The sequence below is a fragment of the Nuphar pumila genome, chromosome 7, assembly GCF_984573655.1.
Source record: "Nuphar pumila chromosome 7, dmNupPumi1.hap1.1, whole genome shotgun sequence".
Taxonomy (NCBI): domain Eukaryota; kingdom Viridiplantae; phylum Streptophyta; class Magnoliopsida; order Nymphaeales; family Nymphaeaceae; genus Nuphar; species Nuphar pumila.
In genome coordinates this window covers 129718241-129739837 of record NC_143255.1, presented here as the reverse complement: position 1 = coordinate 129739837, position 21597 = coordinate 129718241, and the positions used below count along the sequence as shown (strand labels likewise).

Sequence of the window (21597 nt, the reverse complement as noted above, 5' to 3'; positions counted from 1 at the left end):
AAATCACATGAGATGCAACCAAACATACCCTTAACTTCACATAAACAAACTTATGGATCTCGCACCCACATGGGAGCATGCGCAGCAGTCAAAAAAATTATCACCAAAAGAATACATTTATCGGTCAGACACACAAGCAATTACTCAGGCGATTAGAATGGAGGAATCAAATGCACGATACCATAAGGAAAGAGTATTAAGTGATTCAAAGGGGAGAATTTTTGTGAAGGCCCCAAACATTTCATCACATTTCCAAATGTCATACAAATACAACAGCCATCTCATTCGCTCAGTTAGAATGGCTCTCTCTCTCTCTCAAAAAAAAAGGACCAAATGGCTCCACGCTCACAATGACAACTAACAGGGGTAGGGAAGCCTCCAGCCACACCAAAAATAGCCTTCTCGCTCGAACTCCTGTACATTTATCGCGCCCACTCAAAAAACACAGGCTCCAACTGACCTCGTACACTTACACTGTTACAGACTCAATTACAAAAGTTAAAATCGAAAGAAAGAGAAAACTCGAGAGGGATAAATAAATAACCATTGAGACGCCGCTAGTTTCCAAAACTTCTGGTTCTGCACCACTAACCACAATAACCCTATCAGCTCCCAATACGTAAGTGATGAACACCTTTTTTTTTGTATGAGAAGTGAGGAGAAAGTGAACCAGTTTAGACTAAGCTGGTTTCATTTTAAAGTTAGTTGCTGCAATTGCTCATTCTCCATCCTTGGATGAACCAGCATAAGAGTTGGTTGCATTGAACGCTTCCTCTCTAGGTGGAGAGGTTGATGAGCTTTCTTGGTTCTCTTCACTCCCACTGGTACGAGATTTGCCAGGCCTGGTCCGAACATTGGAACCCATTGGAAACGGTTCCTGAAGAGATGGATAGCTATAAACTTCGATTGCAAAGTGAAAAGTACAAAATAGAACAGAAAAAGAAGAAATTAATGAGAAAATGAATGATGACCTAGCATAGGAACTCTCAGACAGGAGGAAATAAGATCATGGATGCAAAGGGTCAAATAATTTTTCTCCTAGCTATGGCACCTAAAAGAACTAACAAAATGAAATAGCATAAAAATGCCAAAGTAGTTTATGACTACACACTCCATTTCAGAAAATGAAAAAAGAAAAACATGCATCATTGTTCCTCATTCTCCATTCTACTGGATGGACTACCCACTCGAGTTATTAAATATGGCCTGATTCAAATCTTTTGGTTCCTCTGGGGGAAGCAGCAAGAGGAATACAATTTACGAGCACAAAACAACAAGTGAATACCTGATCACCTGCGTTTGGACCATCAGTGTGGAAAAGAATAGGCCTACACCGCTTATCCTCATTCATCAAGCTTGAATTCTGGAAATGAGCAATAAGAGCCAGTTTTCCCTGAATCCGAGCATATGCAAGAGAAGCTACCTTCTCACTATTAAATTTCTCCCACTTTTTGCCATTAAGTGCCTGTAGAGGAGAGCTGTCTCAACAGAGAGCAAAAAGGAAAACGAACCTCAAGCCAACCTGTAGACACGGTAGAGGAATTATACCTCATAAAACGGAACAATGTGTAAAGCATCGATCATATTGATGAATGCATAACCAACATTGCATTTGTTCTGCACAAAAGCAGACAAGAAGCCAAGCATAAGAAAGAACAACTTTGTCAAGGGCCTATAAATCAAGAGCATGTTAGGCTAAACTAAAGCATAAAATCACCTTAAAATCAATGGGCAAATAGATGAAGTCATAAGTTCCTCGATGGTGTTCATCAATTGCAGCCAACAGCATTTTAGAAGTGTACCTACAACAACCGCACAATCACTATCAAAGGAAACAGAAATGGCACTCACAAAAACACAGACCTACAATAAATTAGCCCACATACTTGTTAGGGATGTTCTTGATCATAAGGGTTGTTCTTGTGTCTTCACCACGTAATATGCGGTCAATATCCAGTTCATACAGTTTCTTGTTGTCAATTTGATTACTTGAGTCACTCCTCCGTCCCCTCAACCGTTCATTAGGGCTTTCAAATGGAGGTGGCACAGAGATCATGGGGTTTTCATTAGGAAACATTTGGCATCTATGATGTGAAGACGCTAATCCCACATTACCAGCAGAAATTGAAGGGTCTAAACCATTTCTCCCAAAATGGGAGAACATGTTTGCGGCAGCAACTTCCAATGGATGCAGCCCATTACTTCCAGAGTACCGCATACTTCCAACAGAACCAGGGATAAAAGCTGCAGGTTCAACGGAGTTCCCAGCAAAGGCATGTCGTCTGTCCCAAAGGGCAGTTGGAGCAGAGCCCACATGATGGTGATGTGAAGGTAACACTGGGTTGACTAAATGGGGTTGGGCCCTTGGAAAGCCATGCAGTTGTGGTTGGTGATGACCTGGCACACCATTAGCAAATGATGGGGACTTCGCCCACATCAAGTGGTTCGGAATATGTGGTTGATAAGAGTTGGGATTGCTCCACATAAAAGTGTGTCCATGCATAGGGCAACTACCATTCCCTGAAACACCATAAACTAAGAAAACATCCAATTAGACAAGAACTAAATGCTCTCACAACCCAAAAGATTTTGCAGAAAAAGAAATTGAGACAACTGCTTCACAGCTCAACTCCTTGGTTATTAAGTTGAAGTTCAACTAAATGACAGGTAAAATGACCCCATTGAAATGGAGATAAAACTTGAGACTAATCTCAACACAAATTGCTTAGTCGAATTACAACCAAACTAACAAGAACTAAAATGCACACAAAACAAAACAAAAAAGTCAATAAACATTGATTTCAATCATATGGAAATATAAAACTATGTCTATGTCACACAATCAACATCATAGTCAGCTACGCCAGTCTTGCTCGATAAGTCAAGTTCATGAGATAATTTTATATTATAGATCACAGGAAATCTTAGCATTTCCAACAGAAGAAAAGACTATAATACACCAAAAACAAATCACAATAATCTAGAAAGGTTGAAATTTTTTCAAAATGTGGAAATAATAAGGAATAAGAAAAAGAATCATAGTTATAATAAATACACACACACACACACACACACACACACACATATATATATATATACATGTATGGATGTGATCTGCAAGGCTTGTTTAGTAGAAAATGAGTTTTGAATCACGTGACTGTGACATGTAAGCAGGTTTTCTAAGGGCTTTAAAAATCAACGGCCCACAATGCACTAAAATTTTACGACTCGAAAAGTCACATTTTTAGATCAAAATAACACGATCCAAGTTTTGATCCTTAGCAAAAAAACCATGCTGAACACATCCATATTGTCAGATTGAGTCGATAAAGCCTGAACCTGTGATTTCCAGCTCAATAGTTTTGTGCCTTCAATAGCACCAAACATTATCACTATGTGTGTGTGTGTATACAAACTGTGATATCATCATGAAGTATTCATGACGCCTGCATTCTAGAATAGACAAGCTAGATGATTTGTGATTGATGATTCCTTTATCATGGGAAGGAACCAGAAGAAACCTATATATTTTAATTTTTAAAGAATGTATCGAATAGATGAATGATGGTGGACAAAATATATCTTACTCCTTTAACTTACCACTTTCAAATGAATGACTTTGAAATCCATTAGGTCCAACCCTAGGAATGTGTCTGCCATGAATGCCTTCAGTATGTCTTGGAATAATATTCGTAGTCATGGCTGACATGGTGCCAGGCGAGTTGTGTGCGAGAGAGTTGCTCATGATATCGTCAGGAAGTGAATGAGGATGAAATGCTGGCATGACCTGGAAACCAAAGTGCATCTGTCCCAGGGAGTGATTAGGCTCCCCTAAGCTAGACTGGCTGCCATTATTACCAATACTTGCAACTCTGACTGGCGGAGATAACCCTGGGGCCATCATTGAAGAAAACCCTTGGAATGCCGAGCCAGCGAACTGATTATCAGTTGGACAGGTGGCTGAGTTATGACCCTGGATAGCTCCATTATCAGAACAGCTTATTGGGATTGCCCTGTTTGAGTGTGGTCCTGAGAGAGAGAGAGAGAGGGGTTCATAAATGCATTCACCAGAACTATCTCAGAGGAGAAAAACATTCAAAGTTAACATTTTACCATAGCAACTTAGAGGAGAGTTATTTGAAGGGCTTCCCTGTGGTCTAAGCAAATTAGCTTCCTCAAGTTGCAAGTCCTGAGATAACTGTTGCATCAAACTGCATAAAAAGTGATTTCCTCCATAATTATAACTACCTAGAAATATATATGTACAACTACATTAAGTCATGACCCAGTACTGCATTTTCACACAAACACACGTGAGCACGCGCACATACACACATACATAGAGAGAGAATCTACTGCAGCATCCACGCATGATATCTCGATATCAAGTCTTGCACCACAAATCACAATCAAATTGTATTGATCTGATTATCAAATGTCACATCTAGCTTTTTGGACACTGACATAAATCAGTTTACTATTTTCGTCCATCCAATGGCAACAAAGGCATATGATCTAAATTCGAGGAAACACAAAGTCAATGGTAAAAATTGCAATAGTATGACCCCTCTATAGCAATCAGCTGATTAATTCCTACAGTACATAGTTGATACTGAACACACCCCAAGGACTAGGCCTAACATGATTAGATCAATCCATGCATGGATGACTACATACATTATGCATGTGCAAGTTTGTGAGAAGAGAAAAAAAAGGAAATCATTAAAAATGAAGATGTCTCTGATACATGAAATTATGATCTGCTTAGAACAACAAAGCAAGCAAATGTTCCTATATTGTGTAATAAAGCCGATGAACACTATGCAAAAACAACTTCTCTATGATAATTATCTGATTTTCTTAACAGATCTGCAAACCTCAAGATGTAACATGTACTGATAGCAGTTTATTTATTTGGTTTGTAATTTTTGTTTTTCTTTTTTGGGTCTGGATAATCTCTCTCAGTAAGATTATGGATCTGATGATCCATTAAGGGTGTAGTGTGAATAAGGGATAGAATGAGGGGTATGACTGTCTTTCGAACTCCAAGGGGTCTTCAGGGGATAATTTGAATTAAGGAGGGCATTACAGACCTTCTCCAAGGCTCAACACCCCTTCTGGCCAAGGTTGTCTTTAGCCAAACCAAAACGCCCCCTTAGGGGCATTTTTTTTTTTTGGCTGAAGAGAGAAATCCCCCTGAGGATTCCAACATCTAAGGGGTCCCTCTTTCTATTTAAGCATTGTAAAGGTTCCAATTTGGTTATGTTATGAAATTGAATTTGATTGATTCCTTCAATCTTGGCCTATTCCTTTTGGATAGGATTGGCTCCTTTTGAAGGAGATTTGCCTCTTTGGGCTCTTGCCTAAAGGGATAATCCTCCTCTCTCTCTCTCTCTCTTCACCTTCTTGGAGTTGCGGGCTGAAGCATCGGCTATCATTTGGTATCAGAGCATGATCTCTTCATGTGTGATTCGGTGCCATAGAAGTACCATCAAGTCCTGTAATCAGTGTGCACACGTTGGTCAAGCGTTACGAGTGTTTCCAGCCCTTGCATCTGTAGGGCTTACTGCAGAGATCGGTGTGCCGATTGCAAGATCTACCCTAGACGAGAAACACAGCAGCCACCAAGTCATCTTCATATACAGTTAGAGGTAAGATCCATCTCGAACCCTTGATCCACGTTGTTGCACAACCATTAACCCCCAGACACCAACTTGGTGTCTAACCGAGTGCAAGCAGTCAGATCCAGGCTTGTCCGACACATCTCTGTGTCTGGATGACCCTGACCTGCAAGAGTGGAATCTATGGCTGAAATTTTGGGTACCTATTCCTCACGCCTGGTAGTTTCGTGCCAAACGGAGTTGTGTAGACCCCAATCCGCCTATTACAAGTCAGGCATCTGTTCTGCCAAATTTTTGTAGATCTGAACAAGAACTTATTCTGGTTCCTGGATTTAAAAACTTGTTTCAGACAAAACAGAGACCCAAAAATCATCAAAAAATAGTTGTGATCTCGTATGTCTTTATAGAGCCTTGGGTAAAAATCTCATACTCAAATCTGATCCCCCTTGAGCTCGAGCCCCTCCGCACTGCAGACAACTCATACTTGTTCACAGACCCAGTCTTGAACCTGGCCCTAAACCTAGACTCGACTTTTGATTGCTGTCGTCCGGCGACCATACCTTAAAAAAATCTGAAATTATAAGACATAATAGCCCTACCTGTCCCAAACCAGACCCAATTTATGGATTGTAAAAATTCATCGGCCCTCATCTCCATGAAATTAGTGAATCGCCTAAAACACACAGAAGCCAGTGGTGGAGTGACGGTTATTCGGGTCACCTCCCCAGTCAGAATTAGTATATGCAATTAATTTTAAATCAGAGGAGGAGGACAAGAAAACTCCCTTATTTAAAGTACCCTTGATGTATCTTACGACCAGTAAGACGACACTCATGTGAACTGAAGTTGGTGCATGATGAAACTGACTTACCGTATGAACTGCATGTGAGATATCTGGTCTGGTAATACTCAAGTACATCAACGATCCTACGAGTTGTCTGTAGGGAGTAGGATCTGAGAGAGGAACATCATCATCAATCTTCATTTTAGCTCCTACTACAGTAGAAGTTTCACAAACCTTATCATCTATAATATCTGACTTGTCAACAATCTCAGATGCAAGCTTAGTTTGAGACAAAAAATACCCTCTATGAGAATATGCTACTTCAATACCCAAAAAATAAGTTAGAAATCCCAAGTCAAATATTTCAAACATATCCTTTAAAATTGATTTTATGCTTTTAACCCCTTTAGAATCGCTTCCGGTTATAAGCATATCATTCACATCTAGAAGCAAAATAACAATCCCTGCATTAGTTTTTATAACAAATAAAGCAGTATCAGTAAAGCAAGAAGAAAAATCATTTTCTAACATTACTGAGTTAAACCTATCATACCAAGCCTTAGGGGTTTGTTTTAAGTCATAAAGAGTTTTTCTAAGACGAAGCACTTTCCCTTGAGGAGTCTCCATTTCAGGTGGAGCATTCATATATACCTCTTCATTTAAATCACCATTCAGGAAGGCATTCTTAACATCCATTTGATAGATGTTCCATTTGTTGATTGATGCAACCGTGATGAGACATCGAACAATGACCATTCGGGCCACGGGCGCAAAAGTTTCTTCATAGTCAATCAAATATTCTTGACTATATCCCTTGACAACTAATCGAGTCTTATATCTCTCAAGAGATCCATCGCTCTTGGTTTTTATCTAAAATACCCACCTACATCCTATGGTTTTCTTACCTTTAGGAAGATCTTGGAACTCCCAAGTCTTTGCCATGTTGAGAGCCGAAAGCTCACATTCCATTGTTTTTAACCATTCATCGTTCTTTTTGGCTTCTTCAAAGTTTCTGGGTTCTACATAGGAATGAATGGCGCGAAGACAAGCTCTATGTTTAAGAATGAAGGAATCATATGAAATAAACCTAGATGGCACTCTTCTACTTCCCTCAGTTCTTCGTAGATTATCATCATTTGTTGAATTAGAACCACTAGGTTCACTGTATTTTTCAATAGCACTCCTAAAATTGCTTTTATCTCTATGGGTGTATGTTATAGGTTCTCTTAAAGCTTCTTCATTACTATGTTGTGATACCAAGGGAGAGGGAGAAGAATCATCTTATTTATCATTGATGTTATTATGAGAAAAATCAACATCATTATCCTCATTGTCATCATCATGGGCTAACATTTCAAATAAGAAGGAATAATCCATGTTTTCTTTAAAGGATTCACCTTTTTCAAAACCATTAACATTTTCTAGAAAACTCATATTTCTGGAAACATAGAACTTATCATTCTTGATATCATAACAACGAAACCCTTTTTGGATTTCTGAATAACCAAGAAAAGCACAAGGAATTGCTTTTGGTGAGAGCTTATCGTTCTTATTAGTAAGAACAAAGCATTTACAATCAAATATCCTTAATCGACTATAGTCAGGTTCTTTAGTATATAGTTTTTCAAAGGACGAGATATTGTTCAAGTTTTTAGAGGGTAGCTGATTTATCAGATAGACAGATGCTAAAGCAACTTCAGCCCAAAAACCTTTTGGGATGTTTTGAGAGACCAACAAAGTTCGGGTTGTCTCTATTATATGTCTATGCTTCCTTTCGGCTAACCCATTTTGTTGAGGGATTTTTAGACAAGATCTTTGGTGAAAAATACTATAATTTTCAAGATAATTTTTAAATTCACTTGAAAGGTATTCTCCACCAAAGTTAATTCTAAAAATTTTGATATTCTCATTAAACTGATTCTTAATCATCATATGATAGGTTTTAAAAGTTAAGAAAACTTCATATTTGTGTTTAAGAAAATAAATCAAACAATATCTCGTATAATTGTCAACAAAAATAACATAATATAAAGCCACCTTTTGATAAAACGGGTGCTAGACCCCATACATTGGAATGGACAATTTCAAACAGTCGAGTTGTAAACATAGATCTTTGAAAGAAATGCAATTTTTTCATTTTCCCAAGTATACAGTCATTATAAGTGAAATCATTTTTACATGAACTTTTGACAAAAGGCAAATGAAAAATTTTTACAATATTTGGATGTCCAAGTCTTTTGTGCCACACATTAATATCTTTTTGTTGGACAACATTACAAAAAGGATTCTTTGGAACTTGAAGGGAATCGACATAGTAAAGATCGCCCTTCCTAGAGCCTTCCCCAATCAATCTCCCGAACTGGTGATCATGTATCCAACATTTGTTAGACGAGAACTTTATATCACACCCATGATCCGAGAGTTGATAAACGGAAAGCAAATTTAAGTTTAATTTGGGTATAAATCTAATTTTTGTAATAAAGAACCCTTGTTTTTTAAAGTTTCTCATTCATTTTATTTCAAGAGACGTTTCATCCGCGGTTGAAACAAAGGATGGTGAATGATTTTTTGTATACTCGGAAAAAGAATTAAAACTTAGAGTCATATGAAAAGAAGCACCCGAATCCAAAAGCCAAGAAGTTTTACCAGGGAGAGAAGAGGTTGACATGGCCGCACCAAAAATGGCCCATTTAAGAAGAGGTTGAAGAGCATCTACGATTTGTTGGAGAGAAAGTGCTCCATTTGAAGATGATGGGAATCCTTGAGATGTGGCAAGAAGCTTTATCCACTTTGGGCAAATAGGCTTGATGTGCCCTAGTTCTTTACAAAAGTGGCAGTTAAGCCTGCTATAGTCCCTTCTTCCTCCTTGTCCACTTGGATTTTGGTTCTTGAAATGAGGAGGCTTGTATGTCTTTAAGTTGTTTCTTGGTCTTGATACGGCATTTACACCTTCACTATCTTCATTATTTGATGGTGTAGCTAGAACATTTGGATTGTTCTTGCTTATACCCATCCGAGTTTCTTCCCCATTTAACTTAGTTATTACATCTTCAAGAGAGGGAGAAGTAAAGGCAGATAAAAGGGAAGACCGAATTTGTTCGAATTCTGGCCTAAGCCCATTCAAGAAATTAAAAAATTTATCTTCTTCCAATTGTTTATGACGAAGTTTTATGGCTTCACCACTCCATTTGGGTTCGAGCATAGCAAGATCATCCCAAATAGAAGAGAGCTCGGCAAAATACTCTCTAATAGACATCTCCCCTTGTTGAAGCGTTAGCGCCTTTTTTTGGAGATAGTACTTATGAAACAAGTCCCTAGAGGTATACATCTTCTCAAGATATTCTCATGCTTGAGAAGCCTTCTTGAATTTGATGATATTTGCATTAATTCTCGTCTCTACGGATGAAAAAATCCAAGAGAGGATTTTAAAATTCCTCATTTCCCATTCTTCATGCTTTTTCGTATATTCTTCAAGGGCCTTGATTCTTTCATCACCCTCAAGAATCCTTATCTCTCCTTTCTCTACTAAAGTTATCTTAGGTTCTGGTTCGGGAATCGAGCCTTGGACATAGCCCCATAGCCCTTTTCCTTTGATGTGAGCTTCCATGTTTCCGGCCCAAACATGATAGTTGGACTCATTGAGTTTGAACCCAAGAGAGAAATGGGAGTCTTTTTCACCCATTAGAAAGGAGAGATTATGAAAAATAACACGTACCTCAAAGGCTTTTCAATTCTTTCTTGACAAAAGAGACTTCTAAAATATTGTCCGAAAAAGATGATCCACTCCAAACTCCAATAGCTTGAAGGCATGTTTTTCGAAGCACTCAAAAATGAAAAAACGCACGATCCTCCTTCAAACGAGGCTATGATACAATGTGAAAGTGTCTACAAAGAGACAATACGCATACAAGCACAAATACTTTACAAAAGATGTGCATGAAAGCACTCACACAACACTTAAACAAAATACGCACAAATGCGTAAAAATAACAAACATGCACTAAGTCATGTATTTGATAGAAAAGAGCAAATGCTTGAGACTCTCAAGCTTAAGAATTACAAAGGGGGAACACCCCTATTTATGCACATTCAAAGACCCACATGGGGGGGGGGGGGGGCTCCCAAAGGAGTCGTTGGAGAGCCCCCAACGACTCTATTGGGAGGCCCCCAATGTGGTACGAATACCAATGTTTAAAAGAAAATAAAAATGAAAAATGAAAAAGAATAGAAAAAATAAAAAGTAAAAATTACATGCATTATTCCAAGTGAAATATGCGTAAAAATGAAATTACAGAAATACCTTTTTGGGTATTATGATTAATATATATATATATATTCTTACAATAAGATTACAAAAAATGAGATACATATTTTAACTGAGGATGCGGCGAGATGGTACCATTGGTTCAAAATGAACCTCGGGGTACCTAGTTGGGAGGCGTTTGCTCAGGCCCTAGTGCTGCGTTTTTGGCCATCCGCATACGTCAACCGCAATGTGTTGCTGTCCAAAATTCGTTAAATGGGTAGCATAATGGAATACCAATCCAAATTTGAACGTCTAAGCAATTTGGTGAAAGATTAGTCGCAAGAAGCATTGATTGGCAAGTTCATAGTCGGTCTTTGCTATGAGCTGCAAATTGAGGTGCAGGTCAGCCGTCCAACCAGTATAATAGAGAGATACCAGCAAGCACATTTAACCGAGGAAATTTTGCACAAACAGGCAAGCAAAAGCATTCGGGTTGTGTCGGATCTGAAATCCAATCCATTCAAAATGCGGTCTTCCTCTAATAATGGACCAGGCGGGTCCAATGCAGTCAACAACAAGAACAAATCCAAAGCAGATCCAAAGTCTGCATTTAGTGCTTCAAAAAATATCAAATTTCTAGTAAAAAAATTGTCTAATGATGCAATGGTCGATAGGCGAAAAAAGGGGTTTCGCTATCATTGTAATGAAATATGGTGCCTTGGCCATAACTGTAAGTCCATGCATATGTACTGTTTAACAAATAGTGAAAATGAAAGTGAGGAGGAAGAAGAGGTAGAAGAGAAAAATAATGATGAACCACAAGAGGAAGTCGTGAAAATCTCATTACATGCACTTGCTAGAGTGATAGTGCCTCAAACCATGAGAATTTAGGCACTTTCAAAGGCACCACGATATCAATCCTCATAGACACGGGCAACACACAATTTCACATGCGCCCAAGCAACCAAAAGAACTAAGTGACCAACAACTTCACACACGACCTTTCGAGGTTGTAGTTGGTAATGGCAGCACCTTAAGTTGCCAAGCTGAGTACTCGAACTTGGCCTTGGAGATCCAAGGCACTACCTTCCACCTGGAAGCGTTCGTTTTGCACATCAAAGGGGCCAACTTGGTCCTAGGAATGCAATGGTTGCAGACCTTGGGAACCATCATGTGGGACTTTTAAGTCCATAAAAATGACGTTGCAACATGAGAATCGGCGAGTCGAGATAGCTGCCCGGAAGACTTCCCCGAAAATAGTAGGCTCAAACTATACTTAAGATGATGTGTTGAGAGCAGTTATTCTTGCTTCATGCACTAGAAGGGGGTTCCCAACCTATTACTCTTGAAGTGGAGCAGATACTTGTCGAGTTTGATGGAGTTTTTTCAGAGCCCAAGGAGCTCCCTCCGAAGCGGTCTCATGACCACCACGTTCCAATCATATCGGGAGCACAACTGGTCAATGTTAAATCATACAGGTATGCCCAAATCTAGAAGGATGAAATTGAGAAACAAGTTAGGGAAACGCTCAATCCCGGAGTGATACAAAACAAGAAGTCCCTTCTTGTAAAGAAGAAGGGTGTTGATTACATAGTCTTGAACACAATCACTATCAAAGACAAGTACTTGATTCCAATGATTGAGGAAGTACTGGACGAGATTCATGGAGTGGCATATTTCTCTAAACTGGATCTCAGATCCGATTATCACCATATCCAAGTAGCCCTGGAGAATGTGCACAAGACTACCTTCCGAACCCACAACAGTCATTACGAGTACGTAGTGATGCCCTTCGGGCTCACAAATGCAACAACCACTTTTCAGAGTTTGATGAATGAAATATTTCGGCCCTACCTTAGGAGGTTTGTGTTGGTGTTCTATGATGACATATTGATCTATAATCGGACTTGAGACACCCACCTAGAACTCCTATAAATGGTGTTGCAACTTTTTAAAAAGCACAAACTCTTTGCAAAAAAGAGCAAGTGTTTCTTTGGGCAACGCAAAGTGTATTACCTCAACCACATCATCTCCAAAAAAAGGGTGGAAGTCGACCCAGACAAAATTGAGGCTATGGTCAAATCGCCCATTCCCCGAACCCTCAAGGCATTGAGGGGATTCTGGGGGCTTACCAGTTACTACCGGAAGTTCATGCAAAGTTGTGCTCAAATAAGTCAGCCCATGACTCGTCTCATTAAGAAAAACTCCTTTTCTTGGGATGACCCAGCAACCACTACCTTCGAAGAATTTAAGAAAGCTATGAGCTCGACCCTAGTCTTGGGCCTTCCAGATTTTCAAAAAGTCTTTGTGGTGAACACAAACGCTTCAGGTTGTGGGGTTGGAGCAGTCTTATCGCAAAAAGGCCATCCCCTACTTCAATAAGATATTAAATGAAAGAAAGCGTGACCTTTCCACTTATAAAAAGAATTTTTGGCGATTATTATGGCAGCTAAAAAATGGAGACTTTACCTCTTAGGTCGGCACTTCATCAATACAACCTACCATAAGAGCCTCAAGTTCATGCTTGAACACAAAATCTCCACGCCAACACAACACAAATGGATCTCCAAACTGATCATATATGATTTTGAGATCCAATACCGCAAGGGAATAGAAAACCGCTTTGTCGATGCTTTATCCAAAAGAGAGCATGATGAGACAGAGATGTTCACTCTCTCTGTTATCGAGTTTCCCTACTTCGCAAACTTGCTACAGGAATACCAACATGATGATAACCTCATGAAATTCAAAGGCCAACTTAAAATCCAGCCCAAAAAGGACTATGAACTAAGAGGAGCCTTCATCTCTACAAAGGCAGGATCATGATACCTTTAAAGTCCACCCTCATACCCAGGTTATTGGATCTATTCCATAGATCTCTCATGGTCGGCCATGAAAGGTTTGAGAAGACCTACTTTTGAATCAGTCAGGAATTATATAGGGATGGGATGCAAAAAGATGTGGACTATGTAAGTTGGTGTGCCATGTCAGCGTGTCAAGTATGAGACGATTTTCCTAGCAGAGCTACCGTAATCCTTGTATGTTCCAATGCAAGTTTGGGAAGAGAACTCGATGGACTTTATCGATGGCTGCCCCTGGTCAACAAGCATTCCACTATTATGGTGGTCATGGATCGACTCACCAAATATGGGCATTTTGTTGCATTGGCGCACACATACACGATTCAAACTGTAGCCGAGTTGTTCATCCAACATGTATTCAATCTCCAAGGAATGTTGCGGGTCAATTTGAGTGACTGCGATCCCACCTTCCTAAGTTCCTTCTGTTCAGAGTTCTTCAAACTCCAAGGAACTAACTTAGCAATGAGCACCTCTTACCACCCGTAAACAGATGGTCAAACAGAGGTGTTGAACAGATGCCTCGAGACACATTTGAAAGCTTATGTAGGAGACTGACTGCAGCAACGGGGTAGATTGCTCAGTTGGGTTGAGCGGTCCTATAATATCGGCCATTCAGATGACCCCCTTTGAGGCTTTATACAGGCGCCAACCTCCCTCTATAGTGCAGTATATAGACAGATCTGCACAAACTGAATCAATAGATTTCTTGTTGTTGGAGAGGGATCAACTCTTGAAAAGGCTAAGGCTTCATTTTCAAGGAGTACAACACTGAATACAACAACACAATAAACATTGGCATGACAAAGAATTCAAAGTGGGGGATTATGTGTTACTAAAACCATCGCCCTATCGACAGTTGACCTTAAGATGGATCCGCAATCAGAAACGAGCCCCGAGATTCTATGGATCCTATCTGATTTTGGAGTGTATCGGCAAGGTGGCCTACAAGCTTCAACTTCCCCCCTGAAGCCAAGATACACCTGGTATTTTGCATATCTCGGCTCAAACCTTACGTGGGTACATCTCCTGAGACTCCTCTAGTCTTACTTGTCCTAAGAGTGCTAGTGCAACCAATTCCTCTCAGCATCTTGGAAAATAGACGGACATGAATCAATGGTCGCATCACTACTGAAGCTCTGGTGCAGTGGAGCGAGTCAGGGCCAACCGACGCCATGTGGAAAATAGAAGACCATATGTAGGAGTGCTTTCCTGAGTTTCAACCTTGAGAACAAAGCTAATTTGAAGAGGGTGGGATTGATAGCAGTTTGTTTATTTGGTTTGTAATTTTTTTTTGTTTGGGTCTAGAAGGGTATAGTGGGAATAAGGGTTAGAATGAGGGGTATGACTGTCTTTCTAATTCCAAGGGTCTTTAGGGGATAATTTGAATTGAGGAGGGCATTCTTAAAATATATGGATGTTATACATACATACATATATATATATATATATATATATATATATATATATATATATATATATATATTTTGTAATGCCCACTAGGGGCAAATTAGCCTTTTCACTTGTAAATATGCATGTCTATTAGGGACCTCTTCTTGTTTTTATTATTTTTGTTTTTTGTTTTTTGTTTTTTTTTTCTTATATTTTTTATTAAGCATTTGAATGGTCCCTCATAAGAGCCGTTGGGGTCCTCTTCAAGAGTCACAAATGTGATCGTTAGAGGGCCTTCCAACGACTCTATGGGAGCCCCTTTGCTTTCATTAGTTGTATAAATAAGGGGTCTTGCCCCACTATTTTGTAATGCTTGTTAAAGCATTTTCAATAAGAGATTCTTTATATTTTTAAGCTCTCTCTCATATTGTGTGTATTTGTCACTTGTCCCTTTGTGGCTTATTGTATTTTGCCCATTGGTGGCTTCTTGTTTGTATACTTAGTGCATCTCTTGTAGTCACTTTGTGGCATTTTTTATTGCACTAGTGTTTTATTACATGGTATCAGAGCCAAGTTGGTATTGGAAGCACTTTTGAAACTACTCTCTCTTATGTTTGAGTGGTATTGAGATTCATATCCTTGTTCTTCAACTCCTTCCACAATGGCCGACAAAGATGCAAAGATCAACTTTTCATTCAAATTAAATGGAACCAACTATAGAATGTGGACGGCCGCTATGGAAAACAACCTCAATGGTAAGAAACTTTGGAGGTATGTATGTGGAACCAGTCCGGAACCACAATTGAAGCTCACCAAGAAAGAGGAGAACGAAGAAAAAGCCTTGAGTGATGAAGAAAAGGCCAAAGTTATTCAAGAATATCAATCTAAAGTTGAAGATTCGGAAAGTGAGCATACCAAAATATTATCATAGTTTATGAATAACGTGAAACTCAAGATTTGAGTTAATCTAGCCAAATTTAAAAAAGCAAATGAAGCATGGTTCTTCATGAAAGGTATCTACACTCAAAAAGACCTTGCTAGACATTTCTTTTTAGATGAAAAAATTAGAGGAACTAAGCAAGGGGATATGAGTATTAGAAACTATTATAGTATTCTATTCCCTCTATGGGATTAACTTGTTCTCCTCGAACCACAATGGGAAGGAAGTGTTATTGCCATGAGGCAAGAGCAAATGGAGAGAGAAAGATTTTTTCAATTTATTCATGGGCTTCGTCCCGAATTTGAGCAATTAAGAGGATACCTTCTTCATAGGGCTTCTACTCCTCTTAGTGAAATCCTTGCTGACTTATGCCAAGAAGAAACTCGCTTGGCTCTTAAAAAGGACTTTGACAAGATCCATGCGGTATCTAGACCAAAAATTAATATGAGGACATATAAACCTCATTTTTTTAAAAATAACAATGATGGAGGAAGAAAAATTATTTATTGCCATTATTATGAACCGGGTTAATTTAGACCGGATTGTCCTAAGCTTAAAAAGAAGGTGGCTTCCGTTGGAGATAGTCCAAGCAATTCAAGTGAATAATCAAAGAGATGGAGACATAAAGGACTACATTGCTTAACTTACGAAAACTCTTCAACAATTCATGAGAATCAACTCTTCCACACCTTCCACCTCCGATGTCGCGATCTCATCAACTCCCGGTATGTCCTCTTGGATCCTTGATTTGGGTGTCTCTTTTCATATGACTTCAAATGCATCTCTTTTATCCAAACCAAGTCTTAATTCTTTTAAATCATTCGTTTCTACGGTTGATGGAACATCATTAGATGTTGAAGGGATGAGAAACCAGAATTTTATGTTTCAAAAATTAGGATTATTCCAAAACTTAAATCTCTTTTTCATTTCTCAAATAACCGACTTTGGATATAATGTCTCTTTTTCACCAACCAATTGCTATGTGCAGGATCTCCGGTTCGAGAAGCGGATTAGGCAAGGGCATAGAAGAGGAAACCTATATTACATAGATTTTTTGTCTTTGCCATCTAAATCATTTTGTAATCATGTCCAATCTAAAGATATTGTTACTTGGCACAAGAGGCTTGTCACCCTAGTATTTCTAAGTTGTATCTTTTTTCTTTTTTTGAAAATTTTTGTAAATGGGGACCGGCACCCGTTATGTCTAAAGGAGGATATTCATATTATGTTGTCTTTATTGATGATTTTACTAGATACATATGGGTTTATTTTATTAAAAACAAATCTAATGTTTTCTCTACCTTTAAAGAATTTTATATCCTTACTCAAAATCAATTTCAAAACAACATAGTCATTTTTAGATCAAATTCTGGATGTGAATACATGTCAAATGAATTTCAAAACTATCTCAAACAAAATTGCATTATTCATCAAAAATCTTATCCTAAAACTCCTCAACAAAATGATCTTGCTGAAAGAAAATATAGGCATCTTATTGAAAAGACAAGAACTCTTATTGTCTCTAAAAACGTTACAAAGAACTTTTAGGCCGAAGCCGCCCTTTTCACAACTTATCTTATAAATAGAATGCCTTTCTCGCCCTTAAAAAATGTTTCTCCTTTTGAAAAATTGTTCAAAATGTCTCCGGATTTTAAAAGATTAAGAATTTTTTGTTGTAAATGCTTTGTTCTTTTTCAAATACAAGATAAACTTTCACCAAAAACTCTTGAATGCGCTTTTATTGGCTATGATCAAAATCAAAAGGGTATAGATGTTATGATATTAAAAATAACAAACTTTATGTTTCAAGAAATGTGACATTTCTTAAAAAACAAAATGGATTTGAATCTCAAAAATCTAAGAAAGAAATTGACTATTCTTTCCTCTTTGACTTATTACCTAGAAATAAGTCTAAAGATTTTAATGATACTATTTGTGATAATATTTGTTATAACAATTCTCATCAAAATGATGATTCTCACAATGAGAATCCCAATGATATAGTATACTCGGTGAGAGGGCAATGAACATCAAAATGCTTTCGATATATTCTCAAGACATTTCTTTAGAAGATCAAGTTAAAGAATCCCTACCTAAGCGATCTTCTAGGAATAGTAGACCTCAAAAATTTGTATCATATGATTCTTTTTCTCCAAATTATAGAACTTGTCTAATGATGATCCATTCCTATCATGAGTCTTCCAATTTTAAAGAAGCTAAGCAACATCCACATTGGATTGATGCTCTGAGACTTGAGTTAGAAGCACTCAACAAAGCTAACACTTGGACAATTATAGGTCTTCCTTTAGGAAAAAAGGCTATTGGATGTAGATGGATTTATAAAGTCAAAACCAAGAGTGATGGGACATTAAAAAGATACAAAGTTAGGTTTGTTGCAAAAAGGCATGCACAAAATTATGGAATTGATTATGAGGAAGCCCTTGCCCCAGTTATTAGAATGACTAGTGTAACAACCTTAATAGCCTTAGCGTCTATTAAACAATGACCTATTTATCAATTACATGTTAAAAATGTCTTTTTAAATGGGAACCTTTGTGAAGAAGTCTATATGGATCCTCTGCCAGGTCTTGAGATTGAGAAAAGAAAAATTCTTAAACTCAATAAAACTCTTTATAGTCTTAAACAAGCTCCAAAAGCTTGATATGATCGCTTTAGTAAAGTTGTTCTTGAAAATGGTTTTACCTCTTATTATACTGATACTGCTCTTTTTATTAAGTATGCAGTAATGAAGGTGATCACATAACTATATTTTTAATATATGTTGATGACATGATCATCACTGGGAATAATAAAAAGGGCATTGAGATTATCAAAAATATTGTTAAAAATAATTTTGATATGTCTGACCTTAGATTTCTAAGGTATTTTTTAGAGATCGAAGTTGCATATTCTCCTCGAAGATATGTTATGTCTCAGATGAAACTTGCATTAGATATTATTGCCAAGTCTGACTTAACTGGCGGAAAGAAAGTGGAAACTCCAGAAGTAATCAACGCTAAGATAAGAGCCAATAATGGAACTCCTTTAGAAGATCCCACTCTTTATCGTCGATTGATTGGATCACTAACATATTTGTCTATTACCAGACCAAATATTGCTCATGTTGTTCACAGTGCAAGTCAATTTCAAAATGCTCCTACTACCATTCACATAGTTGTTGTCATGAAATTATCAGATATTTGAAGGAAACCATAACCAAAGGATTATTCTTATCTTCCTCTTCATCTCCTAATTTTATTGCTTATATTGACTCTGATTGGGGTGGTAACCCCAATGATCGTATTTCTACAACAAGTTATTGTGTTTTTCTTGAAAAATCATTAATCTCTTGGAGATGTAAGAAACAACAGAAGGTGTCTCTATTTTCCACGGAGGCCGAGTATAGGGCGATGGCCACAACTACCACTGAACTTGTCCGGTTGAGAAGTCTGCTCAAAGATATGAGTCATTATCTCTACTCCTTCAAAGTTGTGTTGCGACAATACGAGTGTCATCTACATTGCTAGCAATCACACCTTCCATGAATGAACAAAGCACATCGAGATGGACTCTCATTATGTTCGAGATGAATTTTTACGAGGCACCATTTAAACCATATATTACTTTAGAGTATCAGCTAACAGATTTCTTCACCAAAGCCTTGCCATCACCTCGTTTCTACTTTCTCCTAAGCAAACTCTTGGTGATCTCCCAGTCAGTTTGACGGGGGGTATTAAAATATATGGATGTTTATATATATATATATATAACAACAACAACTACGCCTTCATCCCAAAACAATTGGGGTCGACGATATGAACCAAAAAAGAAAATCATTCTGGGTCTTCCACATGAATCCTTCTCCTCCAATCATTTTTATCCAATGCCATGTCCTCGGTGAGGTTCAAAGCATTCATATCCTTTCCTATCATCTCCATCCATGTCTTCCTAGGCCTACCCCGACCTCTTTTAACTAATATGTTTTCCCATTTCTCCATCCTTCTAACTGGAGCATTATTAGGCCTTCGCCGAATATGTCCAAACCACCGTAAACGATTCTCTCTCATCTTATTTTCAATGGGTGCAACACCTACCTTCTTACGTATCTCCTCGTACCAAATCTTATCTTTTATTGTATTTTCACACATCCATCTCAGCATACGCATCTCAGCTACACTCATTTTTTGAATATGATGTCTCTTGGCAGCCCAACATTCCGTACCATATAGTAAAGCGGGCCTAATAGTCATCCTATAAAACTTTCCCTTCAACCGCAATGGCATTCTACGATCGCACAACACTCCAGTTGCACTTTTTCATTTCATCCACCCAACCTTTATCCTATGATTTACATCTCCATCAATTTCTCCATACTTTTGAATGATAGATCTCAAATATTTGAAACAATCATCCACCGGTATTTCTTGCTCACCAAGCTTCACTACACTCCCATCACTACTTCGTTGCTTACTAAACCGACATTCCATATATTTTGTCTTACTCTTACTCAACTTAAAACCTCTAAGGGCAAATTAAAACCTCTAGGGACATTCCATATATATATATATATATATATATATATATATATATATATATATATATATATATATATATATACATATATATATATATATATATATATTGTAATGCCCACTAGGGGCAAATTAGTCTTTTCAATTATAAATATGCATGTCCATTAGGGACCTTTTCTTGTTTTTATTCTTTTTGTTTTTTTGTTTTTTTCTTTTGTTTTTTATTAAGCATTTGAATGGGCCCTCATAAGAGTCGTTGGGATCCTCTCCAACGATCACAAATGTGACCGTTGGAGGGGCTCTCAACGACTCTGTGGGAGCCCCTTTGCTTCCATTAGTTGTATAAATAAGGGGTCTTGCCCCACTATTTTGTAATGCGTGTTGAAGCATTTTCAATAAGAGATTCTTGATATTTTTAATCTCTCTCTCTCATATTGTGTGTATTTGTCACTTGCCCCTTTGTGACTTATTGTATTTTGCCCATTAGTGTTTTCTTGTTTGTATACTTTACATCTCTTGTATCACTTTGTGACATTGTTATTTGCGCTACTGTTTCATTACAGGCATTACATACCTTCTCCAAGGCAAGGTTGTCTTTAGCCAAGTCAAAATGCGCCCTTAGGGGCATTTTTGTCTTTTAGCTGAGGAGAGCAATCATCCTCAGGATTCCAATGTCAAAGGGGTCCCTCTTTCTATTTAGGCATTGTAAAGTTTCCAATTTGGTTATGTTATGAAATTGAATTTCATTGATTCCTTCAATCTTGGCCTATTCTTTTTGGATAGGATTGACTCCTTTGGAAGGAGATTTGGCTCGGCTCTTGCCTAAAGGGATAATCCTCTCTCTCTCTCTCTCTCTCTCTCTCTCTCTCTCTCTCTCTCTCTCGTGCTTCACCTTCTTGGAGCCACCGGCTGAAGCTATCATGTACACTTAATAACAATTACACACATGTAAACCAAAGTTTCACTAAGCTAAATTAATTATCCTAGGTAAGTAGCAAAATCTTGATCACAACTACCATGCTGTGACCAAACTAACCAGAAGAAGACCTTCATCCTAAATAACTTAGATCCAGAGAAACTAAATGCAGCTGGCTTTGTTGAGCAGTTAAAACCTTACCAACCAATTGACTTGAAACTTACAAATGGTAAATAATAATGTATCAAAAACCTACATTTGAAAATGTAAAGAATAATATTGTCCTATCAGTCGATGGATTCTATGAA

The 21597-nt window shown here is 38.0% G+C and overlaps 1 protein-coding gene across 2 annotated transcripts in view; it reads right to left on the bottom strand.

Annotated features, from left to right (window-relative positions):
• Positions 1 to 218: 218 nt before the first annotated feature.
• The window catches only part of LOC149833512 (protein MEI2-like 4), a 39398-nt gene continuing 18019 nt past the window's right edge, over positions 219 to 21597 (bottom strand). Inside the window, exons 9-15 of one of the 2 annotated variants that reach the window (XM_090015173.1) lie at positions 4114 to 4211; positions 3601 to 4029; positions 1887 to 2535; positions 1718 to 1802; positions 1549 to 1617; positions 1286 to 1465; positions 219 to 877 (exon numbers count right to left, since the gene is read on the bottom strand). In XM_090015173.1, the coding sequence (XP_089871299.1) occupies positions 719 to 877; positions 1286 to 1465; positions 1549 to 1617; positions 1718 to 1802; positions 1887 to 2535; positions 3601 to 4029; positions 4114 to 4211 (1669 nt within the window). In that variant the 3' untranslated portion in view covers positions 219 to 718. Of the gene's footprint in view, positions 878 to 1285; positions 1523 to 1548; positions 1618 to 1717; positions 1803 to 1886; positions 2536 to 3600; positions 4030 to 4113; positions 4212 to 21597 lie in introns of those variants that run through there. The other variant, XM_090015174.1, reaches the window with a different exon arrangement.